The following is a 15,641-nucleotide window of genomic DNA, read 5'->3' on the forward strand; positions in this document are numbered from 1 at the left end:
AACAGGCGGGTTAGAGCACACTCCCGTTTTGTGTGGTACAGTTCATGACGTGGATAGGAAGTGACGTCGAAGATTTTGAAAGATTTTGCGCGATATGGGAAGACAAGATTAGTAGTGCTTATGACAGGAGCATAACCATGAATTACCGGTTTGGGTTGACCGCCCCAGCGCGTAGCACATGTCGCAGTGGTTATCTAACCCACGACCTACTACTATACTAGAGACCTGGACATCCGCAAAGCTCCCAGCACCGGGTAGTAGTTCTGGCAATCGCCGCTTGGCTATGGGATTTGGCGCTAGCTCGCACTATTCGTTACCACGTGACTTGCCGAAACCGCGGCAATGCATGGTGGGCTGTGTTGACAACGACGAAGCAGTAAGAGAGAGAATAGCGCGTGCTTAGCAATAGAGCACGCTTAGCAATAGAGCACTTAGTAGCACGAAAGGCGGTGGCGAGGGTGAAGTGTCATTCCCTCTCCCCAATAATGCTATGTGGCGCTTGCAGTTGCCACTACCGTAACTATCCCGTGACCCGGCTCTCCCATAGGCAGTGGCGTATCTAGAGCTACCTGCGCCCATGGCAACATGGTTAGCATGATGTTCTTGGGGATGCGTTTTCGTGTGGTCCGCACTCACTAGGTTTCGCACTGTAACCTCTCTAATGGCTGGTGCTTTAGATCATTTATGAATGTGCCAGGTTGAGTGCCCGACCTGGCACATTCCGACCACATAATGGCGCCCCTGTTCACCTGGCGCCCATGGCACCTGTCCACACCTGCCACACCCTAGATACGCCCCTGCCCATAGGCGATTGCCGGTTGTCCAGGTCTCTAGTATAGAGTAGGTCGTGATCTAACCCACCGTGTTGTTCGCAGAATCTCGGCAGAAATATTGTATAACAGTCAACCAAACCTGCTACCTTAGCCTAACTCATTTAAGTCGTTTGAAATTATTGATGACCAGTCAGTAGTCTCGAATACCTGGTATGCTGGGTATGTTCTCTTCGTTGTGGCCAGCATGGGGGCGGCTGCCCTTTACTTTGTAAGGGGCTTATATAAGCTCACACGCGCTATGTGTCAGCGATCAGTTCTGTAGTTAGGGTGGACACCTTGTATAGCTGAGGCTATATGTCACTTCATGAATGCCGTCCATTGACCCCTAGTCATTACCATATTGTCGTAACAGTTTTAAGTTACTATCTTTGTAGTTATTATTTCCCAACCCCAGATAATCCAGAGCCCTCCTGCAGGGCACGACTTTTTCGGCAAGCAAATAGGAAGACTACAAAGCTAATACATAAAAGAAGTACAGAAAAAGAGACGAAGGAAAAAAAAGCAGTTTTTATGTTCGTGCAAACATGCAAAGTTGCGCCCTTAGTTCGTATGAACCGTTATTTGAACCAGTTACCGGTATTTTCTACGGTTCAGTTTCGGTTCAGCTCCAGATGGCGTCGACTGTTTCGGTTCTGGTTCAGTTCCGTTCGGCCAAAAATGAAGGTTAATACCGGTTTTTGGTTCGGCTCTCTGTTCGAATCCAGCATCTCCAGTCTTCAGTACGACCCTCGGCTATACAACCAATGTGCAGACGCTTTTGCCCAATTGTCCATGCCACTGTAAACTTGGTTTTAAGACCAAGGGGACGAACAAACAGCAACAACGAACAACAACGAACGAACAAACAACCGTACAACGCAGGGCAAGACGTTTGTTTGTTTGTCCCCCTTGTCTTAACCACAAAATTCAGAGATATGCTGCCTACGCCTTATGTGTACACCAGTCAATTCACTTGCGTATTCCCTATTTATGCTCAAGGACTTCCCATTGTCGCTTGTACACGTGATGGCAAATTCTGATTGGATTCTTCTCCCGCAGATTTTATCAAGAAAAACGATGGAGAGCACATTCGTGGCACAGGTGAGACCACCTTCCTTTCGTCTATCTTCATTAAGGCCCGGTTTCACCATGGCTGGTTAACTTTGAACCGAGTCTGCTAAAACCACAATTCTTTTTTTTTTTTTTTCAAACCTCAGTTGGTGACGTGGTGAATGTTTTAGTGACCATATAACTCCCTTTAGTGAATCAGAGTTAAGTGTTAAATTCAACGATGAAAGATGAAAGTCACTGAAAAGGTTAGCCAGCTGTAGGAGTCGAACCCACATCCTCTGGATTGCCGGTCCAGGGCTCTACCAATTAAGCTAAACTAACACGCCTTCTCAGTGACTTCCAAGGGTGCGTCATCTGAAGGGACAAACCAGCCACACTCTCTCTCACTCATCCTCCTTTCACTCTTACATTTTTGCTCACTCATACACACATTCATACGACGGGATCGACGCAGGCGGCAACTGTTGAACATGAGAGAACTGACTTTCTGAGGCTGGAACAACATAGAAGGGACACACACACACACACACACATAGAGATACGATGATGAGATGGGGACATAGAAGTGACAAATATGAGTGTATGTATGTATTTGTATGTATTTGTCCCTTCTGTGTTGTTCCAGCCTCAGAACATCAGTTCTCTCATGTTAAATTAAAGTTGAGGAACCGTTGATTTCGGTTCAAATGTTAATCGACGTTTGTGAAACCGGGCCCAAGTGAATTCTTGCTCTAATGAGAGAGACATGTGCGTTCGTAGAGTGCGACCAGAAAATTCTGAGCCGCAAGGAGTCGAACGGCACGGTGTACTCGCCAAACTGGCCCCTTCCCTATCAGGCAAACATCGTGTGCCGCTACTATATCTACGGCATGGAGGATGCCCAGCATCTGGAGAGAGTCAGGCTGGACTTTGACAAGTTTCACATGGAAGACCACAAGGCGGACGAGATGCCCGAGTGTCAGGACGCCTACCTCAAACTGTACATGCAGGTATGCACATCCTGATACGCCTTCTAACACAGTGGTTCCACTCCTCCTGTTACAGTCTTGGTAATTGACATTCAATGAGTATGAGGGATATGACTGCATGCTCTTACCGATCTGTGGATTGTGCCGGCCGGTGTCTTTGGAACCTTGAACCACTAGCCAATAACTGGGGATCTTCGGAGTAGAGTTGGGAACCCGGGTTCCCGCACGATTTTTTCGATTTCGAAATCCCGTGATTTTCTGACCGAAAATCCCGGGATTTCGGGATTTCAAAAGCACCCCCTGTGGCTTCAACTTGCAAGCGCTGTGCAGGAGCTGCAGGAGGTAGTTTGATGATAACGATGGTTCCGTTGATTCACTCTTTGAAGCTTCCGTCCGCAAAAAGTTGCCAGCGCAACGCAATGAACTTACAGTCGTTCCCGGGGAGGGACCGACAAGCGCACGGTTTTCTCTCTTTCTTGAGCTGGAGGAAGCAGCCGCACCGGCGTCCGACTGTCTCGCCGACGCAAGCCCAGCGTCCGCGTGCTGTGCTTACATCACCAGTAACTAGTCGAAGCGTGGCAATCTCCGCCGTTCTCTACTTCGAAGTTGAGCCAAAATGTAATGATAGTAGCAGGGTGTAATGGGGTAGGGTACTGCTCTCAAGCGGTGAATCACCCCGGGCCATAGTCATGATTTAGTTGTTGTTGTTTGTCGTTTGGTACTACAATAGTAGTACCACACCCAAGTAGCACGCAAGTATACTTGCGTGCAGTAGATGGACAATCGGCGAAATGTAAGAGATGCAATAGAGTGTCAAAGACTTAAAGAAGAAAATCTCTGCCTCCGATCAATTGTGCCGACCAGCGTGGAATCGGAAAGAAGTTTCAACTCGCTTTGCTTGCGCGGGAAAGCTTTGTTTGTTGAACCTTAAAAAAAAACATTGAAAACCAAAGCAGGCAATAAAATTAATAAACCCCTCCCGTTTTGCAGCTTTAGACAGCGTCTGCCACATGTAATGTGCCTGGAAATACGACTATGAAACCCGCTGCTGAAAATTCTGGTCCCGTCCGGGGATCCCGGTATTAGAATTTTTAAATCCCGAAATCCGGGATCGTGAAAAGGCGTCGGGATTCCCAACTCTACTTCGGAGTGCTGTGGGGCCTTGAGGGCAGCTATACAGTGGCTAACAAACTGTGGTTAAGTAACTTGAAGGTAGCGTCCTCCACTTTGTGGCTCATAAACAAAACGGATGTCAGTGCACCTCATATTCCAATTGTACGATACTGTATGTTACTTTTCTAGTTTCAAATAACTGCGTTACATATGGATTTTTGACCTATGTATCCAGTTTTTCTTTTGAAGTTATTAGATTCGTGTGCTTTGAAGTCAAGCAACATCTATGTTGACACTAGGAATAATAACTTTATTTGGCCGAACATTGGACCCAGAGTACTATGAAAAAAAAAGCTACACTAGGTAGCTTGACGAAGTCCCAGACCCTGCGCTTTACACAGCGGAGCATACAAATACGTGTAGAAAATACGTACAGATGGTATTCAAACGCGAAAAGCAGAAACGGAAACAGCATACATAAGTACATTTCAATACCATGCATGAATAATTAATACTGCAGGGTTATATTTACAAATATTAAGTCGACAATGACAGTAATAACAAATGTGACAATAATGACAGCAATGTCAATAATGACAAGAATAGAAACACAGTAATATGGGGTTAGTGGTTACGCACCAAGGAAAAGGAGTTTGATATTTTGGACGCTTGTGTACCATGTGGTCGAAGTTCTCTAAAGTGCCTTTCCTCTGTGTGTTATTCCGGCTCGCGTTATATATTCTGGTTGATTTGTGTTATTCTTGTCCATTCGCATTATCATAGCCCATTCGTGTTGTCCTGACCTCTCCTTGCTGTTCTCAACTTGTCGAATGGGCTTGTAGGGTCAGGAAGAGAGGCAAGCCGTGGACGAGTTCGACCACGCGTTCTGCGGTAACCAGGCACCCCCCGCCCTGATCTCCGAAGGCCCGCGTCTGGTGATGGTGTTCTCGAGTGGCCAGACCAAAGGCACGGGATTCCGCGCCCGCTACTCGTTCGAGACCGACTACAAGGTACCTGGAACGCCCTCGCCCAACAACACCTGCCACTTCTGGTACCTGAGCGAGTCCCAAGCGACCGGGGACTTCAACTCACCCCGGTATCCTGCCAACTACCCGTCGAGCACACGCTGCGAGTACATCTTCCTCGGGGGTGTCGGCGAGCAGGTCAAGATCGTCTTCAACTACTTCAAGACCAAGGCCGAACTCGCCTACCACGGCTACAAGTAAGACGGACGGAGGCAGCACCGGATACAGGGAATGAGATTAGCCAGTGATGGCCAGTAGTTAACTACATGTAGTTAAACTACCTGATTGTAGTTAAAAAGTAGTTATCAACTACATATAGAAATGTAGTGGCAACTACTAGTTAAACTACTATTTCGAGTAGTTAACTACAGTAGTTAGGTTACTGCAGGCGCCAACTACTTCCGATTTTGCCGCAAGCTTTGCGGCACGATTGTGCTTCCGACTTTTACCTTGAGCTACTTGTTTGGTGAGAATGGAGGTGCAGAGCAATTGTGCATTGCATGTGTACTAAATCTTCACTTTTATTGCTGCTTGTGACTCATATTTAGGTGTCCATGAACGCTATAGAATGGGATTGGTATTGATGGACAACGTTAAGTAGTTATAGATGTAGTTAAAGAAGTAGTTTAACTACCTCCCCTGAAAAGTAGTTGAACTACTAGTTAAACTACTCCATCGCGAAGTAGTTAGTAGTTATAGTTAAACTACTGTAGAAGTAGTTAGTGGCCATCACTGAGATTAGCATTGTCATGGGTAGCATTTTGCTGGATAAAGGAGCTGGATCCTTCTATTTGCTTTTCAGCAGTGTCTATATTATTTTATATTATTTTCTGCGGATTCTGGTAGCGTTCCTCGGAGTTTGGGCTCTCTGTAGTTCCAGTAACCCGAGTTGAAACCGGAATGCTACAAAAACAACGAACTTTGTCCACGTTGTATACGTCAGCCTACAGACAAAGTTATTTCAATGATTTTCTATTTCTGGCGCATTATGAAAGGATGTGACTTGACAACTAACTCAAAAATTCCTCTATATGCAATAGTTTTCTGGGAAAACAAAAACGCACCCGAATATCCTCGCGCGGGAGGATACATGAAATCCACCATTAAGAATAAACCGCTTAAGAATAAAACCTTAAAGAATAAACCGCTTAAAAAACACGCGGTTAAAAATAAATCTCAAAAAATAAACTGCTTAAAATCTCCGCTTAAACATCACCTATTAATAATCCACCATTAAAAATAAACTGTTTCAGAATCCCCCTTCACCTATAGCATGGGGGCGGACTGATTCCATCCTGCGTCGATGTTGATCAGGTTATATTAGGCCTGCTAGTTTGGCCTTGTGAGGTTGTAATAGGTCCCTTGCTTGCAGTTCACCATGCTTTGGGCGGTGAGGCGGGGTATAAGGCTGAGTGCCGGGTTCACACCACTTTTTAAATAGTATATACTTTTAAGCGTAGGTTTTTGACGATTTATTATTAACGGTGGATAGTTACGCAGTTTACTTTTATCGTGGATTTATTTAAGCGTATATTCTGGACGTTCTATTTCTAACGGTGCATACTTACGGCGTTTATTCTTGAGCGTTTTGTTTTTAACGATTCAAAATAGGCTATACCCTCGACGCGCACGTTCCCGCTCAACTCGCTCTGCAGGATGAAAGGAGAAAGAGGAAAAACGTTACCGCGCTCCAATGGGGCCCGGCGCTTTCCGCTTTTTCTTCCCCCCGTTTCTCTCTTAGTTCTTCATGTGTAGCCAGACGACGTCTCTCTAAACCAATCAGCAAGCTGTACCGTAATGACGTCAAAGCGATCCGGAAAGCTAGTGGGGGGCAACGCCACCGTTGTGCACGGTCGGGATATTTAAAATCGAATTCTGCGATATCTATGCATCTGCCGAAGGAATCACTTCGTATTAGAGCCCTGCACGGGCCGACTTTTCCGGGCCCGACCCGGCCCGGGCGCATCGAAAAATGGCCCGGCCCGACCCGGGCCCGGACCTTCATATTTTTATGCGGCCCGGCTCGGCCCGGTGACCCAGTGACTAGATCCCGGCCTAGTATTTCCAGCCGCGACGTACGCGTTTCTGGCGATTATCAAACAAATTAATAAGTAAATTTATAAGGAGAGAAGACAAACATACAAGTGATGGCGGTTTAACACCGTAACCGCACGGGACCAAATTAAATCCAGAACGCACGCGGGCATGGGCGTTATCGTTACACTGTCAAGATTTTGCGGAGGTAGAGCATGCTGTCGACAAACTGCTTTTCCCAGTCCCTACCCCTCTCACCAAGCTTTGCCAAAGTGATTGTGAAATATGTGAGGAGTGAGGAGCAATGTGGCTTGGAGAATGTTCTAGAGGGTCGAATCATATGCATAATGCAGTACCCTTTGCTTGTCTTTGCAAAATATGCACATTAATGACGCAAGCGCATGATGATATGAACTAATGCATCTCTATTGTGTGGAATTAGCTGCGTGGCCCGGCCGGGCCTGACTTTCGGGAACATATTTGTCGGCCCGGGCCCGTCCCGGCCCGCGGTGGTGGCGTATTTTAACGACCCGGCCCGCGGTGCTGGCGTATTTTGTCGGCCCGGCCCGGAGCACACAGCCAATAACAAGCTCGGCCCGTGCCCGTGCAGGGCTCTACTTCGTATAGTGCATTTTAGTATAGGCAGAATAATGGCTTGGCTTAAAAAGATGCCGTGGTTGCAGTGCTTTCTGTGCTTCTTTAAAGAAGCTCCTTTTATAAGTTTTGGGATTAGCACCGCGAAAGAAATGGAGCCATGAGCAGCGTGCAGACGTGGATAGAGAGAAGGAGGACAGCGGGAAAGAGTGGGAGACAGAGCGGGGCTGATATACGTACTGGGCCCACTTCTCGAGGCAACTGTGCCGAAATGAAAGTCTGCTGGAAAATCCAGGGAAAAACTCAGATAGCACACCCGGTGGATTTGATCCCATGCCTGTCGCTGGCAGTTTCGATCAAAATCCACATATTGGACGCACAGTATTTACCAGAGATGTGCTGTAACTACTTTTTTAGTAGTTTAACTATAAGTTATAACTACTGCGTCAACTATCGCAGCCGTACTAGTTAAAACCACTGGGCAACTGCTAGGATGTAGTTGTTTAACTACATTTGTAACTACTCTGATATTTAGGCATAGAAATAGCGCGCAGGTGCATGGGGAGCGGGAAGACATTGAGCTCCCACACTCGGAGCAATTAGGCACTAAATAAGCTACGCTTAGCAGCTACTCTACAAAGTGCAGCATATTTAGTGACTCATTTAGTGGCAGCATATTTAGTGAACAATCATAGCACAGCACGCGCCCCTCCATACAATACTGATGTAGTCATATATGTCATGCAATGATACAGTTACGGCCTTCAATCTGATGACGCAGGGGGCGTAAGCTTTTTGAATGTGCTGTGTGTGTCGATCGTTACGCACCCTTCAACACAAAAGTCGTATACTTTCTGCTCATGCGCCGTAGCATTTCTGTACGCAAACTTGACAACGAATGTCTCCGGTCCGCGTCTAACGAGTCTAACGCAACCTGTTTGACCAATGCTCCGACAGCTGACGGTCCTGTTGCAACACGTTGGATGCTGTCCAGACTCCCCGTCGAAACCCCTTGTCGCCTCACGCGCTTCGCGTTCTTGTGCCAGGCAAAGCGTCTCCGTCACAGGGGTGACACAAACCCGCCATTGTTGTAACTACCCTCAAGCGGGTGCTTTTGGCAAAACTGCCATCTTGTCCTGGTCGCACGTCATAGAAAACGTCATTTTGAGGCCTTGTGACTTTGTTTACATGTCGTTTTGCCGCTTACCGACATATTTTCACCGTCTTAACCCCAAGAGATGGCCGTATTTTGCCAGCGTAAACTATGACGCGCTTCTTCCGCAACATGGTAGCCCATTTCACCTTTGTTTAAGTACATCGCATCGGCTCGGTAAGTCTTAACGCGCGGTCGTCATCACATCTTTGGAACTTGTCAACAATACGAGGCTTTATGTGTAAAACTGCGCGTTTTACTGCGAGATTATCGGATAAAAGTAATTACCGTGGTCGAAAAACATCGAAAACGTCGTCTAGAAACAACAACCGCATTGTTTACGAACGGTTTGGCCGCCGATCACGGGCGCCGCCATCTTTAAGGTCACGTGTGCCTTGAAGTTTGCTGTGACGTACGACCAGGACCTGTCCAGGATGCATTGCGTTCGCCCAGCACGCTTTCGTCTACGGAGCAATACATTGGATGCCACCCCTGTGGTCTCCGTGCACTTGCGTTGAGCATTGCAGTGCGTTATGCAATAGACCTCTACCCGAGAAACGTCACCATGACGTTGGTAGACAGACTGAAACCGAAACAAATCTGAAGGGGAGAGCTGGGTTCCACGAATGGGCACTTGTTCGCTGCCTCCTATTGAAAGAAAAGTAGGACCGAAGGTCGCGTCCCTTTCAGGAACCATCGTAATCCCCTCAAGACCGTGGCTTTCGGGCGCGACCTTGTTCGCCTCTAGCTTCGAGCGTAGTTCAACTCTACCAAATTGGTGGCGCTGTCGAACACTATGGCGTCATTTGTTTACAAACAGGGAGAGGTCTTTTATCTGCCTGAATGACAATGCTGAATGAGCTTTTGCTGCCCGCGTCAGATGCACAGTGCTGATATTTTGTGCACGCGTGTGATGCGCAAGATGAAAAAATTCTCAGAGTCGTCGCTAATAAGCACAAAGAACGTCCCAAGCAGCAAAATGTACTGAAAGTCGAGTGCAATAGGGGTGGACGGGTAGCTGGAAGGCCTTGAATAGACTCGCGAAAGTAAAAAAACATTGATAAGACACATACCGTCCACCCCTATTGCACTCGACTTTCAGTACATTGTGCTGCTTGGGGTAGGCCGTGAAGGACACGGAAGGCTAAGTGCAAAATTACGAAGTTGTTCTAGCCCGCTGTAAGCTAACTAAATCAAGTTTCACTAGCAGTTGTAACTACCATTTTTGCAAGTAGTTTCTAACTACTTTTTAACTACCATGCGGTAGTTTAAAGGAGTACAGAGGGCCATCCAAAAAAAATTCAGATTAAGACATCTGATGAAAGTGTGTGTGTCATTATACCGAATAGCGCGAAAGGTTTTGATGTGTGCAATTTGTTTCCCAGAAAAAAACTCACATAAACATAGCTCCGCGCCTTCACCCTTAACTCGCCACTCCAGCTATAACGAGGATGAGGAGGTATGATGGCACGTCACCCATGACGGCATAAGGAGACTCGTTCTGGTTTGCCGATCAGTGGGGGTCAGCGCATTGTTCCTTTGCCGCCGTAAACCTGTTTTGCCAGTTTTCCCGGAGAATTGGGGATACAAGGGGCGCCCGAAGCTTTACCGAGCAAGGAGAAAGGCTTTATCAGAACCCCGAACAGCCGAGTAGCAGACGACAGCGGAGCAGCAGACAACATTTTTCTAGGCCAATCATCGAGCGAGTCCTTATAGCGTCAGCGCGAGGTTCCAGGCAGATCACAGGCTGGTACTGCTCTTCACCACCGTTGCGCACGGTCGCTTTTTGCGGCATATTTTAAATTCAGTTTCTGCGATAATTATGACTCTGTGGTGTAAATTACTTCGCATGGTGCATCTTACTGGCAAACTTAACAGTTTTATAAGAAGAAAACTGGGTGTTAAAAATGACTTCTGTGCTACTTTAACTACTGCACATCCCTGGTACTTACGTGAAATAGTGTCTGGATATGCATTTAAATAAGTTACTCTCCATCAGCGTCGTGTCAAGGGATATTATTCGTCAGGTGCTGAAGTTTGTAGTTGATTGTCGCGTTTATTACAGCGAGGCGTGCGTTGAAGACTGGCTGGAAATCTACGAAGTGTCCATGAAGGGCGAGGCGAGCAAAGTCGGTCGCTACTGCGCCAGGACGGCCCCGGGTCCCATCGTCTCCGACACGGGCATCAACATGATGAAAGTCATTCTACACACGGACAACGTCGGTGTCGCGGGGGGATTCAGTGCCACCTACTACTTCCTCAAGGACGTCAACAAGTTTGGAGGTAACGCAGTCTAATGTCCGCCTCTTCAGGATCAAAATTAGCGGGGATTGAGAAACTCAGAGATTGGACCATCGCGGCGTAGCCCTTTTTTTTCTCTCTCTCTCTCTCTCTCTCTCTCTTCAATATAGAGTTTCGTACTATACCTGGAGACTATGACGGTAGAAAAGGATATTCCAGCAACAGAGCAACCGTTATATGTACGGAAAGTACAAGTACACTCTAAGAAAAAAAAAAGAGTAATTTTACTCCGTTTGGGGAGTAAATGCATCGCCACAAAACATAGTCCCTTTCGGGAGTAAATGCACGGGAGTAAATGAATGTCACAGAGTGGAGACTGCATTTCACGTTCTGTTCTAAGAGTCTCAGGAACAAAATTCGTGTGCATGTATGAAAATACTTCGAATCAAACAGCCAACAGTGATATGTCGAGTGATATAAAATCTTACGACTTACATGGGGCACAATTTGCGAAGAAAGAAGCACTAACTGTTTCTTACTCTGAGTTGAAAATTGCTAACATGGCTGAGTAATACAGCCTTATGCCATCAGATTGACCAAGAGCACATATTTCCATAGACTGTTGCATTCGGAAGACCATTTATGAAGTTCAGTGACAATTTGCAGTCCTTGGGAGTAAATGTCGGGGTTAGGGGACCAAAATGGGGAGTAATTGCAGTCTAGGGGACTAGAAGCTGCAATTACTCCCCATTTTACTCCTTTTTTTTTTCTTAGAGTGTAGATGATGATACAGGTACAGATGGTATAGATTGAAATAAAAAAATAGGGATCAACTCCTCTGCTTTCTTTTCCAATCGAATCCAGTAGCACTAATGTCCCACAAAACGTTGCTCCTACAAACGTTGCTGCTTCAAATATCGTGTTTTTGTTTGTTCACCAACCCGGAGCAGCCTCGCTATGCTTCTCTTCGCGGTCGCCTGTAGCAGTTTCGTAGCCAGAGGGGGGTTTGGGGGGGGGGATTCAAAGCCCCTCCCGAAACCGTACCTTTGGTAGTGCATGTGGGAGAGGGAAACGAGGGTGAAATCCTCCTCACCCATGTAGAGTTCGCAGACAGTGCGCTAATATGTCTGCCCGTAACAACGGTTAGAAAATACCAGAAAGACGCGTCACAGAGCTCTTACAAGAACTCCAAGAATTGAGTGCGGTTTAAAGCCCAACCCAGCATCCGAAACAATATAACGCACTGCAATGCTCAACGCAAGTGCATGCTTGGCATGGCACAAGGACGCGAAGCGCGTGAGGCGACAAGGGGTTTCGACGGGGAGTCAGGACAGTATCCCCTCCCGAAATATTTTTTCTGGCTACGCTACTGGTCTGTGGCGCAGTGATCACTCGTGACCGGCGGAATATCGATCTTGGATATAAATTACGAGTGAACAGCAGTCTTGGGTAAGTTACTTCTAAAGAGTAACTGAGTTGCAGTTCTAGTTACTTTCTTGGTTAAGTAACTAGTTACAGTTACTGAGAGAAAGTAACTTAGTTACATTACAGTTACTTTTTATAAAAATGACCATGTGAGTGTGATACAATCGTTAAAAACATACATTTATTTACATTTACTTAAGTGCGATAAAAGTATTATTGCACTTAACCAGAAGCTGTATAAGTCAATATGTGGCTCTCCGACAGGGAAAAATACGACATGTGTACGCACGTAAACAAGGATCGACATTTATTCGAGTAACTAGTTACATTTTGCAGTTACATTCACAGAAATAGTAACTAGTTACAGTTAAAAGCTACTTTTCTGGACATGTAACTAGTTAACCCCAAAAGGAACTAGTTACAGTTACAAGTTAAAAGTAACTTAGTTACTACCCAAGACTGCTGAACAGTATGCAGAAGAGAGACCTTACGCTTTGCGTGCGTCATCACACGGACCAATTCTGCGTGGTGGTACATGGAAGTAAACGCGATTGTGTTTCCCCTTACGGTTCCTCTATAGGAGCACTTACTCCTGGGTCTCTGACTTGTGTCTTCCAGATTGCGGTGGTAACATTACGGGTGTGGAGAACGGAGTCCTGACAAGTCCAGGCTACCCCGAGAAGTACAAGAATGATCGACAGATGTGCAACTGGTACATAACGGTGCGGCCTGGCAGAAGAGTCTTGCTCCTCTTCACATTGTTCAGCGTAGAAGGTGATCCCGGAGGTACGCGTACATTACTATCTGGCCAGGTCCCCCAAGGTCGCCATTTTCCCATGTATTTGTTCCTATCCCGATGCGTGCAATGCCGGAGGCCGCCCTTAGATACCCCATTGTTACCAGACGTTGACTTGCGTTTGATTGTAGCGCGCTAAAGATCCAGTTGAAGCACAATCCAAGCCAGGCGAAGACACCGAAGGAGAAATTGACGACTACGCCTGCGGCGACAGGTACGCTATGGGATACACGCAGCCGTGCACTAGATCCTTCCGATCGCCCAACACGTTTAAAAACGGGACCAAAAAGTGAAACACGACACAGAAAGTTGTTATACGCGTTTTATTTGGACATATAAAGACTAGATTCATTCGCAGAAACAACAAAAACATTTTGCCGCTAAACTTAGCGCGCTGAAGTGATACGGAACGGCAACAGTGGGGTATCTAGTGGCCCTAGTGGCGGCCTTCTTCGTTGCACGCTTTTCCGAGGTGAGTTTGGGGGACCTGTATCTGGCCCTCCTCCCGTACCACTAAGTGGCGTTCCTTGCAGAACGTGGATGCCCAAGCGCTGTGGTTCGCGTCTGGAAGGACGTCTCGGACGCTCCCCTCGAACTCTGCGGCGAGGCGCTGAGCAACGACACCAAGGAAGTGCTGTCGACCTCCAATATCTTGAAGCTATCGTGAGTGACGCTATATATCAAATATTAAAGGAGCAGTGAACTGACGGTTAGGATATTGCTCAAAAAGCCTGATTAGATCATCAGGGCGTCTATCGGGAGGGAAACTATTTTCTCTGGACGGTGTCTTATCACAGTGCACCTCCATTGACAAGAACGGGCTGAAAAAGGAGCCATGTGCTGCCTGATCTGCTGAGGTGAACGGACATTATGCAAAATCACCGACCCTTTCTTCCCATGAAAGGCCTTCCCCCGAGTCATACAAACCACGCTCCATAGGTTAGGCACAGGATCTGCGCTGACCAACTCGCAACTATATATGCAAGATCTGCTCTATAGGGATGATGCCAGCAGCGGTCACTGTCTCCAGCCTCAAACCATCGAACGTATCCTGAAAGATTGCCTCGCATACAACACTATGCGGGAAACCTACCTTGCACACTCCAGGACTGGCACATTGGTAAACATCCTATACCCGGCAGGTTCTTATGCAGAACAATCTACAAAAACTCGTAACCTCGTGCCTTTTCTCCAGGAAACGGGCCTTGCGTAAATATCCCTTCTAGCGTACCTCCTATCCGCAGTGCACTTCGGTCTCATCGGTTTCACTCACCTCGTACGTACATACCTCACCTTCAACCCTCCACCTTCATTTCTTTTTTTCTGTTCTCTATTGTCGTGACGATGCGCACTGCCCCCCCCCCACCCCCGCTGCCGTGAAGTAGGAAGCCCAAGCGTGACGTAGCAACAGTGTAGCGCGTAGTAGCCCTTAACTCGCATTTGCCACCCAAAAATGAGTGCGCCACGGTACCGGGGCACGGGCAAACTCCCATCGTGTTCATTGACGTTGATATAACTCGTTCTTTTGCGGGATCACGGAGGGAGTGGAAGCGATCTGAGGAACGCCACTCAGATAAAGAGGTCCTGTTTAAAGGAACCGTCACATCCGTCCCGCTCGATTCCGAAAGTATAGCGCCCTTTTACGCCTCGCTCATCGCCGAGAATAAAGCAAATAAAATCCGACACGAATTAGTGGAGTAGTTTGTGCAATTTGATGACGGTAAGAGCATACGCCGGATGTTGAGAGTATGGACGGAATTCCCTCCATCGAAATCGGAGAAAACGTCACACGGACAAGTCCAATCAGGGAGCGCCCTTTGGTGACCGGCGAGACGGTCTGGCGTCTGCAGTGGCGGAGATCTGTGATCGGCTTGTGGAATGTCGGAATGTCGTTTCTGGATTAGCGCAGGACGTGTTCGTACAGCCAGGAAGGTAACACCGTGTTCGACGCGCGACATAGTCGCGTCAGAACTCACAGTCGTAAGCGAAAATCAGCGTATTTACGCGGGATTTTTTACTTAGTATATTGCCGAGCGAACGCGTAACAGGCGAACTCGGGGGCAATCGCCTGCGCTGCGCTCCCATTGGTGTGCCTGGCCTACGTCGTCATGATGTTACTATCGCTCGGGATTCCCCAGGTGCAGAGGCAGTGCGAATCTTTAAGACTCGTTTACTTAATATGCAAGCTGTTTTCGGGAGAAAAATTTTACCAAGTAGGACTGTGAGGCGGTGCCAGACATTGCCGTATCGGACTCACACGCACGTTCCCGGATGCGATATTCCCTTTAATAGGGAGTTTTATGAAATCGTAAGCGCCCTCCGATCCCGACTCCGTATCGCTGTCAGTCAATCAGGTATCGGCAACGTGATGTGTGAGCCACTTCACAGGAATCACGTGATTGGCTTATC

General features: G+C 47.2%; 1 protein-coding gene across 2 annotated transcripts in view; it reads left to right on the plus strand.

Annotated features, from left to right (window-relative positions):
* Positions 1-15,641, plus strand: part of LOC135387864 (cubilin-like) — a 180,116-nt gene that overhangs the window by 154,109 nt on the left and 10,366 nt on the right. For both annotated transcript variants that reach the window (XM_064617049.1, XM_064617050.1), the window contains 6 exons: positions 1,872-1,913; positions 2,643-2,872; positions 4,807-5,186; positions 10,836-11,053; positions 13,055-13,222; positions 13,766-13,895. In XM_064617049.1, coding sequence (XP_064473119.1) covers positions 1,872-1,913; positions 2,643-2,872; positions 4,807-5,186; positions 10,836-11,053; positions 13,055-13,222; positions 13,766-13,895 — 1,168 coding nt within the window. The remainder of the gene's footprint in view (positions 1-1,871; positions 1,914-2,642; positions 2,873-4,806; positions 5,187-10,835; positions 11,054-13,054; positions 13,223-13,765; positions 13,896-15,641) is intronic.

The sequence above is a fragment of the Ornithodoros turicata genome, chromosome 3 (genome assembly GCF_037126465.1).
Source record: "Ornithodoros turicata isolate Travis chromosome 3, ASM3712646v1, whole genome shotgun sequence".
NCBI lineage: Eukaryota > Metazoa > Arthropoda > Arachnida > Ixodida > Argasidae > Ornithodoros > Ornithodoros turicata.